Source organism: Podarcis gaigeae, assembly GCF_964106915.1.
Source record: "Podarcis gaigeae genome assembly, chromosome: 10".
Taxonomy (NCBI): domain Eukaryota; kingdom Metazoa; phylum Chordata; class Lepidosauria; order Squamata; family Lacertidae; genus Podarcis; species Podarcis gaigeae.
This window is the reverse complement of record NC_139686.1, coordinates 68,805,952-68,821,868: the sequence shown is the minus strand read 5'-3', so window position 1 is coordinate 68,821,868 and position 15,917 is coordinate 68,805,952. Positions and strand designations below refer to the sequence as shown.

At 41.0% G+C, this 15,917-nt stretch overlaps 2 protein-coding genes across 13 annotated transcripts in view; both read right to left on the bottom strand.

Annotated features, from left to right (window-relative positions):
* BCAP29 (B cell receptor associated protein 29) overlaps positions 1-15,917 on the bottom strand; it is a 920,634-nt gene that overhangs the window by 146,922 nt on the left and 757,795 nt on the right. The gene's annotated exons all lie outside the window — the stretch shown is intronic.
* SRPK2 (SRSF protein kinase 2) overlaps positions 1-15,917 on the bottom strand; it is a 101,937-nt gene that overhangs the window by 44,558 nt on the left and 41,462 nt on the right. For 7 of the 12 annotated variants that reach the window (XM_083701456.1, XM_083701462.1, XM_083701461.1 and 4 more), the window contains one exon: positions 13,120-13,183. The exons of the other annotated variants lie outside the window; for them this stretch is intronic. In XM_083701456.1, coding sequence (XP_083557582.1) covers positions 13,120-13,157 — 38 coding nt within the window. In that variant the 5' untranslated portion in view covers positions 13,158-13,183. The remainder of the gene's footprint in view (positions 1-13,119; positions 13,184-15,917) is intronic. 12 annotated transcript variants of the gene reach the window in all.

Sequence of the window (15,917 nt, the reverse complement as noted above, 5' to 3'; positions counted from 1 at the left end):
TGTGCCTTAAGCCAATGTAGGCAAAAGCACAAAGAAGGCATTCCCAGTAGCCACTCCACAACTACTGAACTCCCTTCTCCTAGAGGAGCTTGCCCAATCTTAAACATCCTGCAGAAGTACTGGGAAAACCCCATTGCAGCCGATTAATTTATTTTTAATCAATTAAGTTTCATATTTTTGTCCCATTTGTTTAATGGCGTCAGCTACCCCAACTCACGTAATTCCTCAAAAACAAAAACATCACAACATAGCTTACAATAGACAATATTCCAATCAAACAGAGCTCCTGGGATGTCAGGTACCGAGAGCAGGTCTGTGTTGCACCATAGAAAGCCCTCAAGACAATTCAAACACAGCACTGATAAGCTCCAGAGGGAACAACCCTGCACTACGTTGGACAGTGATTCACTGCCTTTACGGTGAGTGGAATATAATGAGCAAATAAAATAAAAAAAATCAATCACACTCTGGTACAGAACTATTAAATGCAGTATATTTGCTACATTTACAGCTGGTTAGAGGTGGTTTAGAAAGTTCCAAATTAAAATGCCAACCCTAAATTTATGTGAGCTCATCTGCCCTAGGATGTCAGGATGCTGTTATGTTTCATAATAATTTATAATTTACTTTTCTGTAAACCCTCTCCTAAGAACTTACAACGTGCACAGAAAATTTCAAGGGTGAATGTTTGAGCACTAAGCAATAAAATGAACATTTGTTTTTATAGCCAACATTTCTGACCTTTGAAAAACTTGTGCCCTGAGTGGCAGACTGAAAGCCCATTAACTGTTTTCACTGCACTGTTGTCTAAGCGTAGCAATGCTAACATTGTAAGATCACAAGGACTGCAACATGGAAGTACAACTGAATCCAACTTTACAGTGGTACCTCTGGATGCGAACGGGATCCGTTCCAGAGCCCCATTCACATCCAGAACTGAACGCAACCCGCGTCTGTGCATGCGCGGGTCGCAATTCGCTGCTTCTGCGCATGCGCATGACGTCATTTTGACCGTCTGCGCATGTGCAAGCGGCGAAACCCGGAAGTAACACGCTTCGTTACTTCCGGGTCGCCGCAGCACGGAACCCAAAAATACTTATCCCGAAGCTACTTCAACCCAAGGTATGACTGTACTGACTTTCTAGCATCAGCTAAAGACATCTTCTTTATCCAGGCATTGCAAGCAGGGTTTAAATTGTGTCGTATGTGTCTTGGGATACAGAGGATTGTTTTTATATATTTTCTACACTGCCCTGGGATTCCATGGAAAGAAAGGCAGTCTAAAGATGCAATAAATAAATTCAATAAACAAATAAAACATTTCAGTAAAACGTCTTGGAAATCAACCAACCAAGACAACTCATACGAACTGACCTCTGAACATCTTGATTATATTTTATTTTACAATCACTACTTCCTAGTCCCTCATAATTAAGCAGTTTCCTTGATGAGAGGTTTAAATGTAGCTTGCACAAACAAAAGTTATATCATAACTGTAAATAGCTATTTACCTTGATCAATATTGAGCATGGCCAACCTACTTTCATTTCTCAACTGTTTTCATGTGCCCATGAAACCCTCCCTCTAATGAACAATTACTTTGCTCTTTTAATTGAAACAGTCAAAGCTGGTGACTTGCTTTCACACAGATTTAACAGCCACAATTCTAAGCAGCTGTATTTATTTTAGTGCTCTATATCTCATACCTGTTTGCTTGTTTCCTCCTTCCATTCTCCATTTGTGCTATTTCTTTTGAGTTTGGAAACTGAGCTGATTGTACTTGTGCTAATTCAGAAATCTGTACTTATTTCATAGACTCATAGAGTTGGAAGGGACCCCATGCATCATCTAGTCCAATCCCTGCCACGCAGGAATATGCACCCATACAGGAATCAAACCTGTGACCTTGGCATTAGCAGTACCAATGTCTAACCAACTAAGCTAATCAGATTTATTTATTTATTTCTTCCACAAAGAAGGGCTCCCAGAATGGCATGCAGATCATTACAAACCAGACAGTCCTTACTCTTGGGTTTACAATATGGAAGGTCTTCAAACTATAACACTTTAATGCAGGTGTTCTTAAAGCTGTCTCACATCAGGCCTCCCCAAACCAGGAAGTACAGTGGTGCCCCGCAAGACGAATGCCTCGCAAGACGAAAAACTCGCTAGACGAAAGAGTTTTCCGTCTTTTGAGGTGCTTCGCAAGACGAATTTCCCTATGGGCTTGCTTCGCAAGACGTTTTCGTCTTGCGAGTTTTTTCCCTTCCCCCCCCCTTTTTCTAAGCCGCTAAGCCGCTAATAGCCGCTAATAGCTGCTAAGCCGCTAAGCCGCTAATAGCGCTAATCCGCTAAGCCTTCAATGGGCTTGCTTCGCAAGACGAAAAAACCGCAAGACGAAGAGACTCGCAGAACGAATTAATTTCGTCTTGCGAGGCACCACTGTAACTGTTTGAAGCTTCTATTAAATGAATATAAGTTCACTTCACTTTATATTCTGTATTTGGATCCTGGAGTACATGATATAGGAGCCAGCAATCAAGTATGAAGGTAGTGTGTACACACCCCTTTGAAATACTTTATTAGAGTACTGAGGAAGTGACCCTTAGTTTCTAAGTATTTTTAAGTAAGGCATCTCAAAATATTTGCTCCTATATACTACACAGGAAGCCTTTTATTAAGCGTTCAGCTGCAAAATTTAAAGTGAACACTGACTTTAAAGCAGAAGAAGACAACTGAGTTGTCATTGTTCATTTTCATCCCCCAGCTACATGGCAAGCAATTAAATAGAAAAACGATAAAAAAGAAGTCAGGACACATGAATGCATAGCATGAAGTGCTGGAGGAAAGAATGCTACAAAAGCAAAGCTATTGGAAAAATAAGTGGTTGCTTCATTGACCCCAGTACTCAATCAAGAAGATGAGACAGGCCGCCTTCTACAGTGTACCTCTTTAGAAGTAATGACAGAGTATTCTGCCTAACCCAATCAGGGGTGTAGCTAGCTGCTGCTCTGGCACCCGGAGCAGCAGGGGCAGGGCGAGTCACCCACGGGGGCAAGGTGATCTGCCCGGGTGGGTGGCGCGGTGAGCTGCCCATGGAGTCCGCTGGCGGATGCAAGCCCCACGCTGCTGTTTCAGGCAGCGCGGGGTCCCGAGCCACCGCAGCACTCCCAGGAGAGATGTGTGCTTGGGTGCGCTGCAGGCCAGGCCCCGCGGTAAGTGCCAACCCCCACAGGGCACCATTTTGTCAACCCCCCTCAAGGATGACACCCGGGGCAGACCGCACACCCTGCACCCCCCCTTCCTATGCCCCTGAACCCAATCAAGGCATATGTTAAGGTACCCAAGATAGTGTTCGGTTGCCCCCTGGCCAGTGCCAGATACTCAAGAGTTTACACATGTATGAGAAACTGAGGCTGTCCTTCCAATGAACTTTTGTGCATTCAATACAAATCAGGATTTCTCACTGCGGCACTTTGGGTAGCACCCCGCAGCGTTTCTACCGTGTGAAAATGAAAGTGCCCCCCTTGGATTATCTCTTTTCCTCAGTGAGCAAGTAAACAGCAACTGAGGAGAGATTTAAATTTGGAACATGAGACAGGAAGAGGTCCAGGGGATCAAACTATAGGAGGCTCTGGGTGCCTGAGCACCCACAAAAATTGTTGTGGATTACTCAGCCCCCACACTGCAGTGCCCCCAATGCAATTTCCAAGGTCTCTCAAGGTCTCAGACAGCATCTCCAAGGCCTCGGAGATTCTGTCGGAGGTTTCACAAGGCATTGGAGATGCTGTCTAAGACCTTCCAAGACCTTGGAACCTGACTTTGGGTGGTACCAGAAGTTGGGTTCTGAGGCTGGGGGGGGGTGTGCATTTGACATCACGACGCAATGTGACATCATGGCGTCATGCACACCGGGCACCCAAGTCAGCTCCCCTGAAGAGGTCAAAAACCTTCCTTCAACCCCAGTCAAGATCTCTCCCACCCCAGTTCATGCAGCTGCTATTATGGGAGAGACTGCGGATCAATATCCTGCTTCGTTTATTTATTTATTTCCAATCTGGCCCTGAGGTAAGAATTCTAAGCTGATCAACTGAAAACAGTGATAGACAGGTCATGCTGCCTTAAGAAGATCCACATGACACTTTGAAAATGACTGCCTTTTAAATTGAATATAATGCCAACCAACGCCACAACTTCTAATTCTAGTATTGTTTCACTTTAGGCCAACAAGGCATTTGATATTTGTCAACGTAAAATGAGCACCTTAAACACTACAAGTAACTGATAGCAGCAACATAAAAGTTATCAAAGCCAGTCAGTGTATACACACATACAAATTACTACAAGCAGAACTCAACTGTGGGACTACCACACAGAGGCCGGGAAGAAGACCATCAATGCAAATCCCAACATACGACAATATGCGGCAAGTATTAGTACTAGTCCTCGTTCAGTAATTGCTGCATCCAAAAGCAACTGTGAAAACATCACTTACTCAGCAGCTGCTCAAGAATAAATGTACCAGGGAAATGACTGTGATAATAATGGGAGAATCATGTGTAATTTCTCCTTCACAGAAGGAAAGAGCAATGAGCAAAATGCTCAGAATCCACCTCACATTGTGGATTCTCATGATTACTATTAATAGAAGCTGACGGTGTAGACACAATTGCTGAAGACCCTGCTTAAATGTTCACTTCTTTTAAAATATCATTTTGGAAATAATTGTTAACTTATATGCCAACTGATTACATGAACTATTTTCATTTTAGGGAGTCTTAAATGTTTACAGAAATCTAAGTTTATTACGTCATGCAACCCTTTAAGTCCAGCTGTTCAAATACCAAAGAGAACAAGATTTTTTTAACAGGAACTGCCTTTTATATATAGACAAGTGGGAACCCACAACAAAATGTTGCAGTATTATTCCTAGTCCTTAGCAGCTGTGCTCTGGCTCAGGTTTTCAGGCAGTCCGAAAAAAAGTTTTGGAGTGCTAAGTACTCATGGAACAGTTAGGTTTCAGGAGGAAAGGAGTGAAAGGCATTGCTTCAATTTCTCACACTTGGGAAACTTTCTCTCCCTAAATTGGAGAGAAAGATGGCATGAAATTATGCTTCTGAGGGTAGAATTACATGGGGAGTCCAATCTTATGCAGATTTACTCAGACATCCGACTAAGTTCAATACAACTCATTCACAAACAAATGTGCATAGGATTACACCATTAATACCAAAACTTTAGTATTTTCCATGTAAATTTTTATTTTGAATATACACACCATACTGCTTATATTTGCATATTTTATTGAGTGGAAACACTTCAAATATGGATATGTTCATATCGCTTGTTTCAAGGAGGTGAATTCCTATATTTTTAAGGCTTTATGTGTGAATGTGTAGCACCCCACTCCTTTTCATGGAAGTACAAAGAAAAGATTCTGCAGATTCTGAATTTGGGTTCAGAGATACTAATTACCCCTTTTCATTCATCAGTAGCTTCAATGTTAGCATTAAACAGAGCAGAAAGTCAGAAAGGAATGAAAATATCTATTCCTATGGCCATTTTAAAAAGGACAAATAAAAAAACAAGAAGATAGCTGTGTGTCTAAAGTAGGTATTTTATTCAGCGCTGATAATAATACAAAACACAAAAATAAGCAGTACTGTACTAAAAAGCCACTGAAAACAAAGTGGAAATAAACACGCATGAAGATAGAAAGCTGTTTTGAAAAGGTGAATTTATCTTCTACTATAAATGCTGAGGGGGGAAATTGGGGGCTGGGGGGGAAATCAAGGAAAGTAGAGCTGGAAGGGACCCCAAGGGTCATCCAGTCAAAGTAATGAAAGTAAAGGTAAAGGGACCCCTGACCATTAGGTCCAGTCACGGACGACTCTGGGGTTGTGGCACTCATCTCGCTTTACTGGCCAAGGGAGTAATGAAAGTAAGCTAGGCTAAATCATGTAAAATGTAAAGAAAAAAGTAACAGGCCATTATTTTCTAAAAATGTATTTTGCTCTTGCAAGCCACAATCGAATCAAGCAAGAGAGATGCAGCTGGGACTATTGGCAGTTTAACCAGTTGCAGTGCCCACAGCAGCCTGCAAAGCGAGCTGCTGCTCAGTTTTGAAAGCTGCTTATTTGGCAATTGGATCTGTACCTTTGAAAATCACCCAAATCTCTGGGTGCATTTGCATCCCTTCCACCAGTTATATTCATACACCTATGCCACACTTCCCAAATATATAGTGTAACTAAATTATGCTTACTGCTACAGGATTAAAGATTATATATATTTACCCAAAAGACAATTTACTGCAGAAGTAGGGTATGAAATGCCTTCTTGGTTTCAAAAACATATCCTAAACCTGTATTTCTGGTGCATGCACTTGCACACCACACAGGAGCTCCTAAATGCAGAGGAAACTCTGCATAAGAAAAGCTGCTCCATTTGCTTCCATGTTGGAGAATGGTCAGCAGGTACAACTCTACAGCTCCTGTAACACAAGGTTCAACAGTGGAGCTCTAGATACTAATAAGATCACATGGACACTGGACCACGGACAGTGCATCTTGAAGTAACTGCCTCAGAGTTATTTTGCTTCGCATCCCATTTTACACTTTTAGCATCATTTTTATTACCTCTTTCTTAACTCGAGTCCCAAGATGGGGCAATCACTTGAGTTGTAGAAGCAGCAAGGAAAGCAAGCATCTCATTTGCTCTGAAAGATCAATTACTTCCAAAGGGGGGAAATACGGAACATACAGGGAACACTGACAGTAAGTAAATGTATATTGCAGAAAAAGTACTCTCTCTCAAACTCCTTTTTATTATTATTCATTTATATGTAGTTATAGCCCATCCTGCACCATGAAATCCACACCTTTTTGCTCATTATGAGTATTGGTCCGAGTATTTTTTCAGCTCTGAACCACCAATTAGTTTTGTAGCACAACATTAAAGCACTCTGTGACCCAGCATAGCGTAGTGGTCCCTATTTGGTTTTTTATCTGGGAGATCCAGGTGCAAATCCCTACTCAGCCTATTTTTATGTTTGATTCAGCAATAATTTGGAATTCTGAGTAACTTGGGACGGGAAAACAAACTGAATGCTCCCTTGGTGCAGGCAATTCACATTCCCTGTTCTTCATACTCTCCTTTCTCTACAACTCCACAGCCTCCTATTGCAGCCATCATCCATCCCTTGCCTTTTTTATCATACTTTTCTGATAAGAAACAGTGGGGGGAAGTAACAGCAATTGCAGAGGCAGGCAATGGTCCCAGCAACAGTAGAAGAAGAAGAAGAAGAGTTTGGATTTGATATCCCGCTTTATCACTACCCAAAGGAGTCTCAAAGCGGCTAACATTCTCCTTTCCCTTCCTCCCCCACAACAAACACTCTGTGGGGTGAGTGGGGCTGAGAGACTTCAAAGAAGTGTGACTGGCCCAAGGTCACCCAGCAGCTGCATGTGGAGGAGCGGAGACGCGAACCCGGTTCCCCAGATTACAAATCTACCACTCTTAACCACTACACCACACTGGCTCTCAAGTAAGAGGGTGGGTGGTAGCAATATCAGGAAGAGGAAGTTCCATGCTACTCAGATGTTTTCTCCCACGGCAGTCAGTCAGTCAATTACATTTATATTCCACCTTTCCTCCAAGGAGCTCACGGTATTGTACATAACTCTTTACCACTCAAAGCACTACACTACGCTGGTTCACTCTTACCCGCCCTGGGAGAGCAACAAGCCACAAGCCACATTAAGAGCCAGAAATCCTCTTCACTATGTTTGGAGAAGGCAGATCTACGATGGGTGCATTCTTCAGGGAGCCAACATCATAATCTATTTGCATAGAGAGGACGACATTAAGGCTGCTTCTAGCTGTGCTACTCCCTGGGGGCGAGTGAGTAACTGCAAGCGTTTTCCAGATCACTGCTCAAGGTGTCTTGCCATATTTAGGTACAGTGGTGCCTCGCAAGACGAAAAGAATCCGTTCCGCAATTCTCTTAGTCTAGCGGTTTTTTCGTCTTGCGAAGCAAGCCCATTGACAGCTTAGCGGATTAGTGCTACAGCGGTCTAGCGGCTTCTAGCGATCAGCTGTTAAGCGGCTTATCAGCGGATAAGCTTAGGAAAAGGGGGGGGAGCGAAAAAAACCCGCAGGGACTCGCAATATTTTTTCGTCTTGCGAAGCAACCCCATAGGGAAATTCGTTTTGCGAAGTGCCTCCAAAATGGAAAACCCTTTCATCTAGCGGGTTTTCCGTCTTGCAAGGCGTTCGTCTTGCGGGGCACCACTATGCATGCATGAATGCCAACTGGTAAAGTTTTGGGGGAGCTGGGAAGTCTGTACTTATTTGCAGGGATAGTTTACTACTAACTTCCAACAGAAATGCCAAAAGAAAACTCCATCACACTAATCCCAAATACAGAAACATATTGGACACCCACCCACCCCATTATCTGAAGCATTCATCCTCTATTTCATCTAATCGTAGAAGGGACCCCGAGGGTCATCTAGTCAAACCCCATGCAATGCAGGAATCTCAACTAAATCAATTCTCACTAAGGTATTAATCATCTTTTGTGGACACCTTTTATAGAATGGCTGGCAGGCAAGAGTCCAAAGGTCTGTATTTTCAATTTTTTTAAAAATATATATTAATTCATTTCACTAAGTCTATCAACCAAACAAAAAGCTGATGCAAAACAAGGAAGCAAAACCCATTATTGACAAACAGATCAAGCCCAGTTTTAAAACCAGAATATAGCATGATCAAATGAAGCAAAGAGTATCATGCAAATTAAACACTAGAGTGTAAGTGTAAACATGGCTTTCAAAAAAAAAAATAGATAGATGGAGAAGGGACTCTTAGAGAGCCAATCCTGATGAGTCATTTTCTCTAGGAACATAGGTGCTGTCAGAGTGTTTATCAACATTTTGGATGACATGGATTAGTTGCCTTCCAGCACTACAATCTTCAACTCTAACAAATTTGAAGCCTTCCAAATCCAATGCTCTTCTTATCATTACTCTACTAGGCCCCTTTCCTATTACAGCATAACTAATAGCATAATCCTATGCATGTTAACTCAGAAGAAAATCCAAGTGTGTTTCATGGAGTTTAATTCAAGGAAAGTACGCATAGAAACGCAGCCTAAATGTGAAAGCTTGCAAAGTGGCAACCATGTGTGCAGTGATATTGGGCAGAACATTTTTCAATATTCCAACACTATATTCCACAGAAAAAATTCCATTTCTAAAAAAATGTGTTGCTTTATAAAGGTAACATAATGGACACAATCCCAGTAAAACCAGATAATTTCAGTTGACTATCCCTATGAAGCATGCATTTACATTACCGCTTTGGGTACACGCTAAAATTCATGTGTTCTCTTTTTGTTGTTAAAATTTACAACATGTTACAGATGTGTATGCTATTTATCTGCATTTCTTGAACTATTACCAAATATTCCAATTAAGATAGTATCAATTTGTTCAAAATAAATCACATCAGGGCCTGATTTGCACAGCACAGGTATGTCAAACTCTGGCTTACTGTGAAGAAGCAAGCATATCTTTTCCCAGAGTGCAGAGAAAACCAGAGTGTTGGCTTCACACATGTGAACTATTAAATGCAGCCTCTTCTCATAGTTAATTTGGAGATAAATGAACCACAAGCACTGGTTTGTAGGTTTCCACCCACTTGGGAATAGCAGTATGGACACAATTTTAACAAGATATGTGAATTGGGCCTATATGTGCTTTATTTTTTTTAAAAAAAATCCAAATGAAAAATATCAGTTCAACGTCAGCTATTAGAAAAACCTTTGAGATATTTATACAGCATATAAAATTAACGTGGTGTATTTTAACATTTTGTTTGCTAAATATAAGCAAAACGTGCTAAATCAGAGCCTAAAACACAATTGATTTAGGACATCAAAGGCACTTCTGGAAAACCCCATCACTGTATGATCAGACATCTGTATACTGTTCCAACTCATGAGAGTCACCTCCAATGACTGCAAGCATTCACATGAAAGAATGGAGAGTATGCACAAACTAGCAGCATGAACAGGTTTTCACACATTGTCCAATAGTCGTGAATGTGCAAAAGTCAAAGATTTTTAGCTCTAGGTCTAGAACAAGGGTGAGGGACCTGCGGCCCTCGGACACCATGATCCATGGTTATGGATGAAGGCGGATGTTAACCCCAACAATATCTAGAGCAGGGCATCCAATTTTTCATACTATGTGGGTCGCAAGAGTACTTCAACATGGAACCTGTGGGTCATACATTGCCTTGTCATGCAGGCAGGGGGAAGGCCAAAATTTGACACACACACTCCCAGCTTTTGTGCTGCCTTCCAAAAGCCAAATAACTGGCCTTTGGAAGGAGGAGTGGGGTTCTGGCAGCATTCTGGAGCCCTCCCACATCCTTCCCAAAGCTGGGAAAGCACTAACTAGGCTTAGGAAAGGAGTTGGAGGGACTCTAGGACCCTGTCATGACCCTCACACTGCCTTCCTAAAGCCCAGTGGCTCACATATCTATCTTTGGGTAGCCAAAATGAGGGCTTGGCAGGGGGCATAAAATGCTGTCGAAGACCAGCTAAAAAGGTCTCCATGGCTGCTCACTGGACCACCCTGCTCTAGAGGGCCACAGGTTCCTCAACCATGCTCTGGAATGTTCTGAAGATGTTCAGTGCAGGAGCAGGGTTTTCCATGTGTGTTCTGACACACAGACCACAAATATTATCCTTATTGATGTTGTCAGTTTGTACAGAGTCTCCACACACCTTCATTTGAGTTTGTAGCTTTCAGGGCTTATGTTCGCTGTACACTAATCCCAAACTTTAGATTTCCTACCTGCTACAAAATAAATAAATAATAGTAATAATAGTGCTAATCTACATTTCTTAAGTAATTTATTTTAAAAAATGGCACAGAGATTCTGAAATACTATTATCTCCTTGTAGTCAGTAACATAAAAAATACATTTTTAACTCACACAGGACCAATCTAGAAAAAGTTGGTCTCGTTTAGGTGTAACTAACTCTCCCTACATTGGGAGCAATGCAAGAAAGACATACTTCTGCAGTTCCGTGGTTTTTATAAAGTACATGTCTATGAAATTATATCAAAAGGCTAAAATATCTAGCACTTCCTGTCTGACCACAGCTAATCCACAATGTGGTCTTTAAAATTTACAGTTTGTAAAGATATATCTATACGGTACATTCATTTATATTCTTATTATGATATATGCTGTTGCTTTCCTTGCCAATCAAGGACATTTCTCATGGTCCATTAGCACAATGTCTGCCCTTAAATTTACTTCCTCCCTATCTTATTATGTGCATTTATGCATTAAAGAAGAAGATTAATTCCAATTAGATGCCAGTTTCATCTCACAGTTAAAATGTATTTCTGAACAGCATGAGCTATCACCTCCTTCATTATGTATATGTATGTGTATATATATATATATTATATATACACACATATATATCAAACACAACAATGCTCTCATTGGTTTCACCCCAGTATCAGTGCCATTCTTTTTAAGAGAAAACCTAAAATCATAGTTGGCATTCTTTGCCTGTGCTATTTTCATCTCCATCCTCTTCCCTAACGTCATCACCTCCATTTTATTGGCATAACATTTATAGCTCATATAGAACCAGGTTAGGGATGGAAAAGCTGAACACAACCCAATTAGCATTTGAATTCCGAGTTTCTGTTTCTACAGCAAAACGACTAAACCCTTTCATTACATTTCTCAATTCTGAAAATACACCTTTAAAAAAAATCACCAAAATGAAAATGTGCCTTCCTTGATCCCCTACTCCACCCCACACACCATTTTATGCATTTTTCTTTGCTGTGAATATCTTGCATCTCTATGATAAAATTAAAGCAATCCTGGTTGATTACAGTAGCTTGCTCTCCCTTTTAAAATTTACAAATCCAATTAAATGGCTATTATTGTAAAGCTATACAAAGCATACAGTCGAGGTTCTGTTTTAATTATATGCCCTATATCCTCCTGATTAGCTGAGATACATCTACTGCATTGGAACTATGCTCTCTTATGCCCATTTTGATGAATATTCAACATAAAATCAGAATTTAGGTTTACTGAATCAGTAATTATGCCATCGTCTCCTATAAAAGAAATGGATATCACAATATAGATCTGAGATGGAAAGATTAATGTAGGTTTAGTAACAGAACTAGTGTTGCTATATATGAAACATAATTTATTTAGTATACATTCTACTGTCAAAAATTAATCTTACAGCAAAGATGGTTGAACAGGTTTGATACCCATGCTACATACCAAGATAACCAAAAGGTTACATAAATAATGCAAAATTAAATTACTAATGGATATTAGAAGCAGATTGACAGACAAAATGATTGTTCTAAAAACACTTCTGAGTCATTTTGTCCTTACCTGCAGGCATGAACCATTACTGCATGCAGTGACTGCTCCATTTCCTAGCACAGACTTGAAGCAGCATCACATCTCTCACACGGAATGTGACTAATTCATAGGTTTGCAATTCCTAAGCTATTAGCAAAGGACACTCCCTTTCAACCTAACATACTGCTTTTAACAGAATTTATTTTCTCCTAGCCTAAATTCAAGTACAATCCTATTTTTAAGTGACATTATCTGATATATGCATGTCTATGTATGTATGTACGTTTGTGTGTGTGTGTGTGTTTGTGTGTGCGTGCAACATCTCTCAATCTAGATTTAAAAATCAAGATGCTTTCATGGGTGGAAACACACACGGAAACACACACACACACACACACACACACACACACACACACACACACACTGCAGCAACAGTATAAACACGTATGTACCAGACGATGTATTATGGATTTGCATGCTGCACAGATTAGCCCTCATTTTTTAAAAAAAACATGAAATAATAAGCATTTGCCACTGTCGCAAGGCTTAACCAGCAACAGATTCAATTAACAGATTACAATGGCAAGCATGCAATACATCAACACAATTGGCACACTTGACAGGAAAAATACCCTATACTGTGTCTTAGCATTACTACACCATTAATTGTTCATGCAGGAGATGTAGCTGTACCTTTCTGAAGAGGACGACTTCTCAGAGTTAACTGACATCAGCAGCTCAATCTTCTGCTTGATTTCTGGAAAAATCAGAAAATATTCACAACCAAAGACTGCCTGCCCTTGTTTTCCAATGCCTTATTCGAGAGAGATCTTTCCCCCTAATAATCCCCTTTGTTCCAAATGAAGCCACAAGATTCACTGTACTTCTGCAGAGGCAGATTCTATGGTGCTATAAAAGAAAAAGCTCCAGAGGCATCAGGCCTTGCTAAACTATGCACATGACTGTTTATGAAAGCAGGAAGTACCATTTCTTTTACACAGAGGGGTGTTTCCTCTTTTGAGGCTGAACAGACATTTACCAGATGATTCTGAGAACAGACTGCATGCAGAGGCACATTCCAGCTACTACGAAAAATCCAACAAATGGTTTATTGAGATACACAGCGAGACAGCAAGAAATCTTTTTGTTGAAATATGTCATCGCTTCAAGAGATTCCAGGTTGGGGGAGGGGGACTGAATCGCTGTCACAAGGAAGGTGTTTACATGTGAATATATGGATTGGAAATATGAGCAGTATTAAATAACCTGCATTTCCAGATTCATAGGGCACCAAATCATGAAAGTAAAAAGAAATATTTTCTCCCTTCTGAACCTTCCCCCTTCTAATGCTCTCAACCAACAAACAGCAACACCCTCAGACCTGGGCTGGCATATTATATTTCCCCAAGCTGAAATTGTCTGAGAACACCAACTAGATGTTAAAAGGATAATCAAATTTACTCTCTTTTCTGGGAAGGGTGGGGAAGGGAACTGCCATACCATCTGTGAATTCCATATCAAAATCAAAGCTTATACATTTTTTAATATTTTCAAATGTTCTATTTTCTAAGCGGTTTCTCATTAGTTTTATGTCAACTGTATGAAAATTGCAGCATTGAACTACACACTTAATATGTATGAAATATGCTTCAAATGTTAAAAGTTTTCTTGCAAAACATACTGAAACATTCAGCAACAATATGCTAGATACCTATAAAAACAACAATAACTAAAAATGAATTTTGGCGAAGAAGAGAACCAGTCTTTGTGCCAACTGTGGCCACACTGAGACCATACATTTATTGCAGTGTGATACCGCTTTGAACAGTCATGGCCTCTCCCAAATAATCCTGGAAGTTGTATTTTGTAACTCGGGTGAGAGCTGTTAAGAGACCTACAGAGCTGCGATTCCCAGAGTTCCTTGCAAAAAGAGAATGTTTATTAAACCCCTCTAGGACTTGAACTCTGTGATCGGAATAGGGGTCTCCTAACAGCTCTAAGAGGACGCAGGTGGCGCTGTGGTCTAAACCACAGAGCCTAGGGCTTTCTGATCGGAAGGTCGGCAGTTCGAATCCCCACAAAGGGGTGAGCTTCCGTTGCTCGATCCCTGCTCCTGCCAACCTAGCAGTTCAAAAGCACGTCAAAGTACAAGTAGATAAATAGGTACCACTCCGGCGGGAAGGTAAACGGCGTTTCCGTGCGCTGCACTGGTTTCGCCAGAAGCGGCTTAGTCATGCTGGCCACATGACCCGGAAGCTGTACGCCGGCTCCCTCGGCCAGTAAAGCGAGATGAACACCGCAACCCCAGAGTCGTCCGCAACTGGACCTAATGGTCGGGGGTCCCTTTACTTTTACCTTTAACAGCTCTATGCACACTTAAACTACAGCTCCCAGAATTATTTGGGGAAACCCATGACTGTTTAAAGAGCTTTAAATGCATGGTATGATTGTGGCCTATGTTAAGCACATAAGTTTGACATGGCACAATTCTTTTTTACTTTTAAAATGGAAGCCCGATGGAGGACAATTGGGATTAGGACTCTAGGGCTCGGGGTCCATTATCTTCTCCTGTGTGGTAGTCCCAACAAATAATCACACACACACCCTCTGCAACCCTGAGGTTACTTAGCGTAGGAGGGAACGCTACTGGTGCCACTGGTAGCATCCCTCCCACAGGGCGGGGGAGTCTATTAGGATGGGAGCTTTAAAGCCAATCCTGATTCCCCCCATAGCCCCTTTTCTAAAAGTTAAAAACATTCATACAGTAACCTATCTGTTTAAGGTAAGATTCAGTTTGGACCAAAGATGGGGAATAAATGACTAGGTAGCAACAGTTCTAAAGAAAATTTAAGAAATCTAGTAGGCACCAACTAATTGTTGATGTGCAAAAGTTCAAAGACATTTTAGATTACATTCAAAGAAGTACTGTTCCGAAGATTCAGCAAAAAGCACTGTTCAACTCAACAGTTATCAAGCCTGATAGTGGTACCTTGGTTTACAGTGGTACCTTGGTTTATGAACTTAATCCGTTCTGGAAGTCCGTTCTTAAACCAAAGCGTTTATAAACCAAGGCGTGCTTTCCCATAGCAGCAGGGGACTCAATTTACAAATGGAACACACTTAGCAGGAAGCGAAACATGTTCTTATTCCAAGGCAATATTCACAAACCAAAACACCTTCCAGGTTTGCAGCGTTCTTAATCCAAGTAGTTCATAAACTAAGCAGTCCTTAAACCAAGGTACCACTGTACTTTCAAGTGCTACATTTAAAATTATAGGCAGCTGGAAAACACAAATAGAAAAGCTACACATAAGGGTTTAGCTTCATTCCACTCAAGGAAAAGTTGAATGAATGAAGTCTGCTGATCCAAGGGGGGGGGGGAATTCTGTCTGCTCAAAAATATTTAAGAAGGTGAAATGAGGGAGAAATAAAGTGGTAATAATAATTTATTCCGTTCAGTTACAGATAGGTAGCCGTGTTGGTCTGTCATA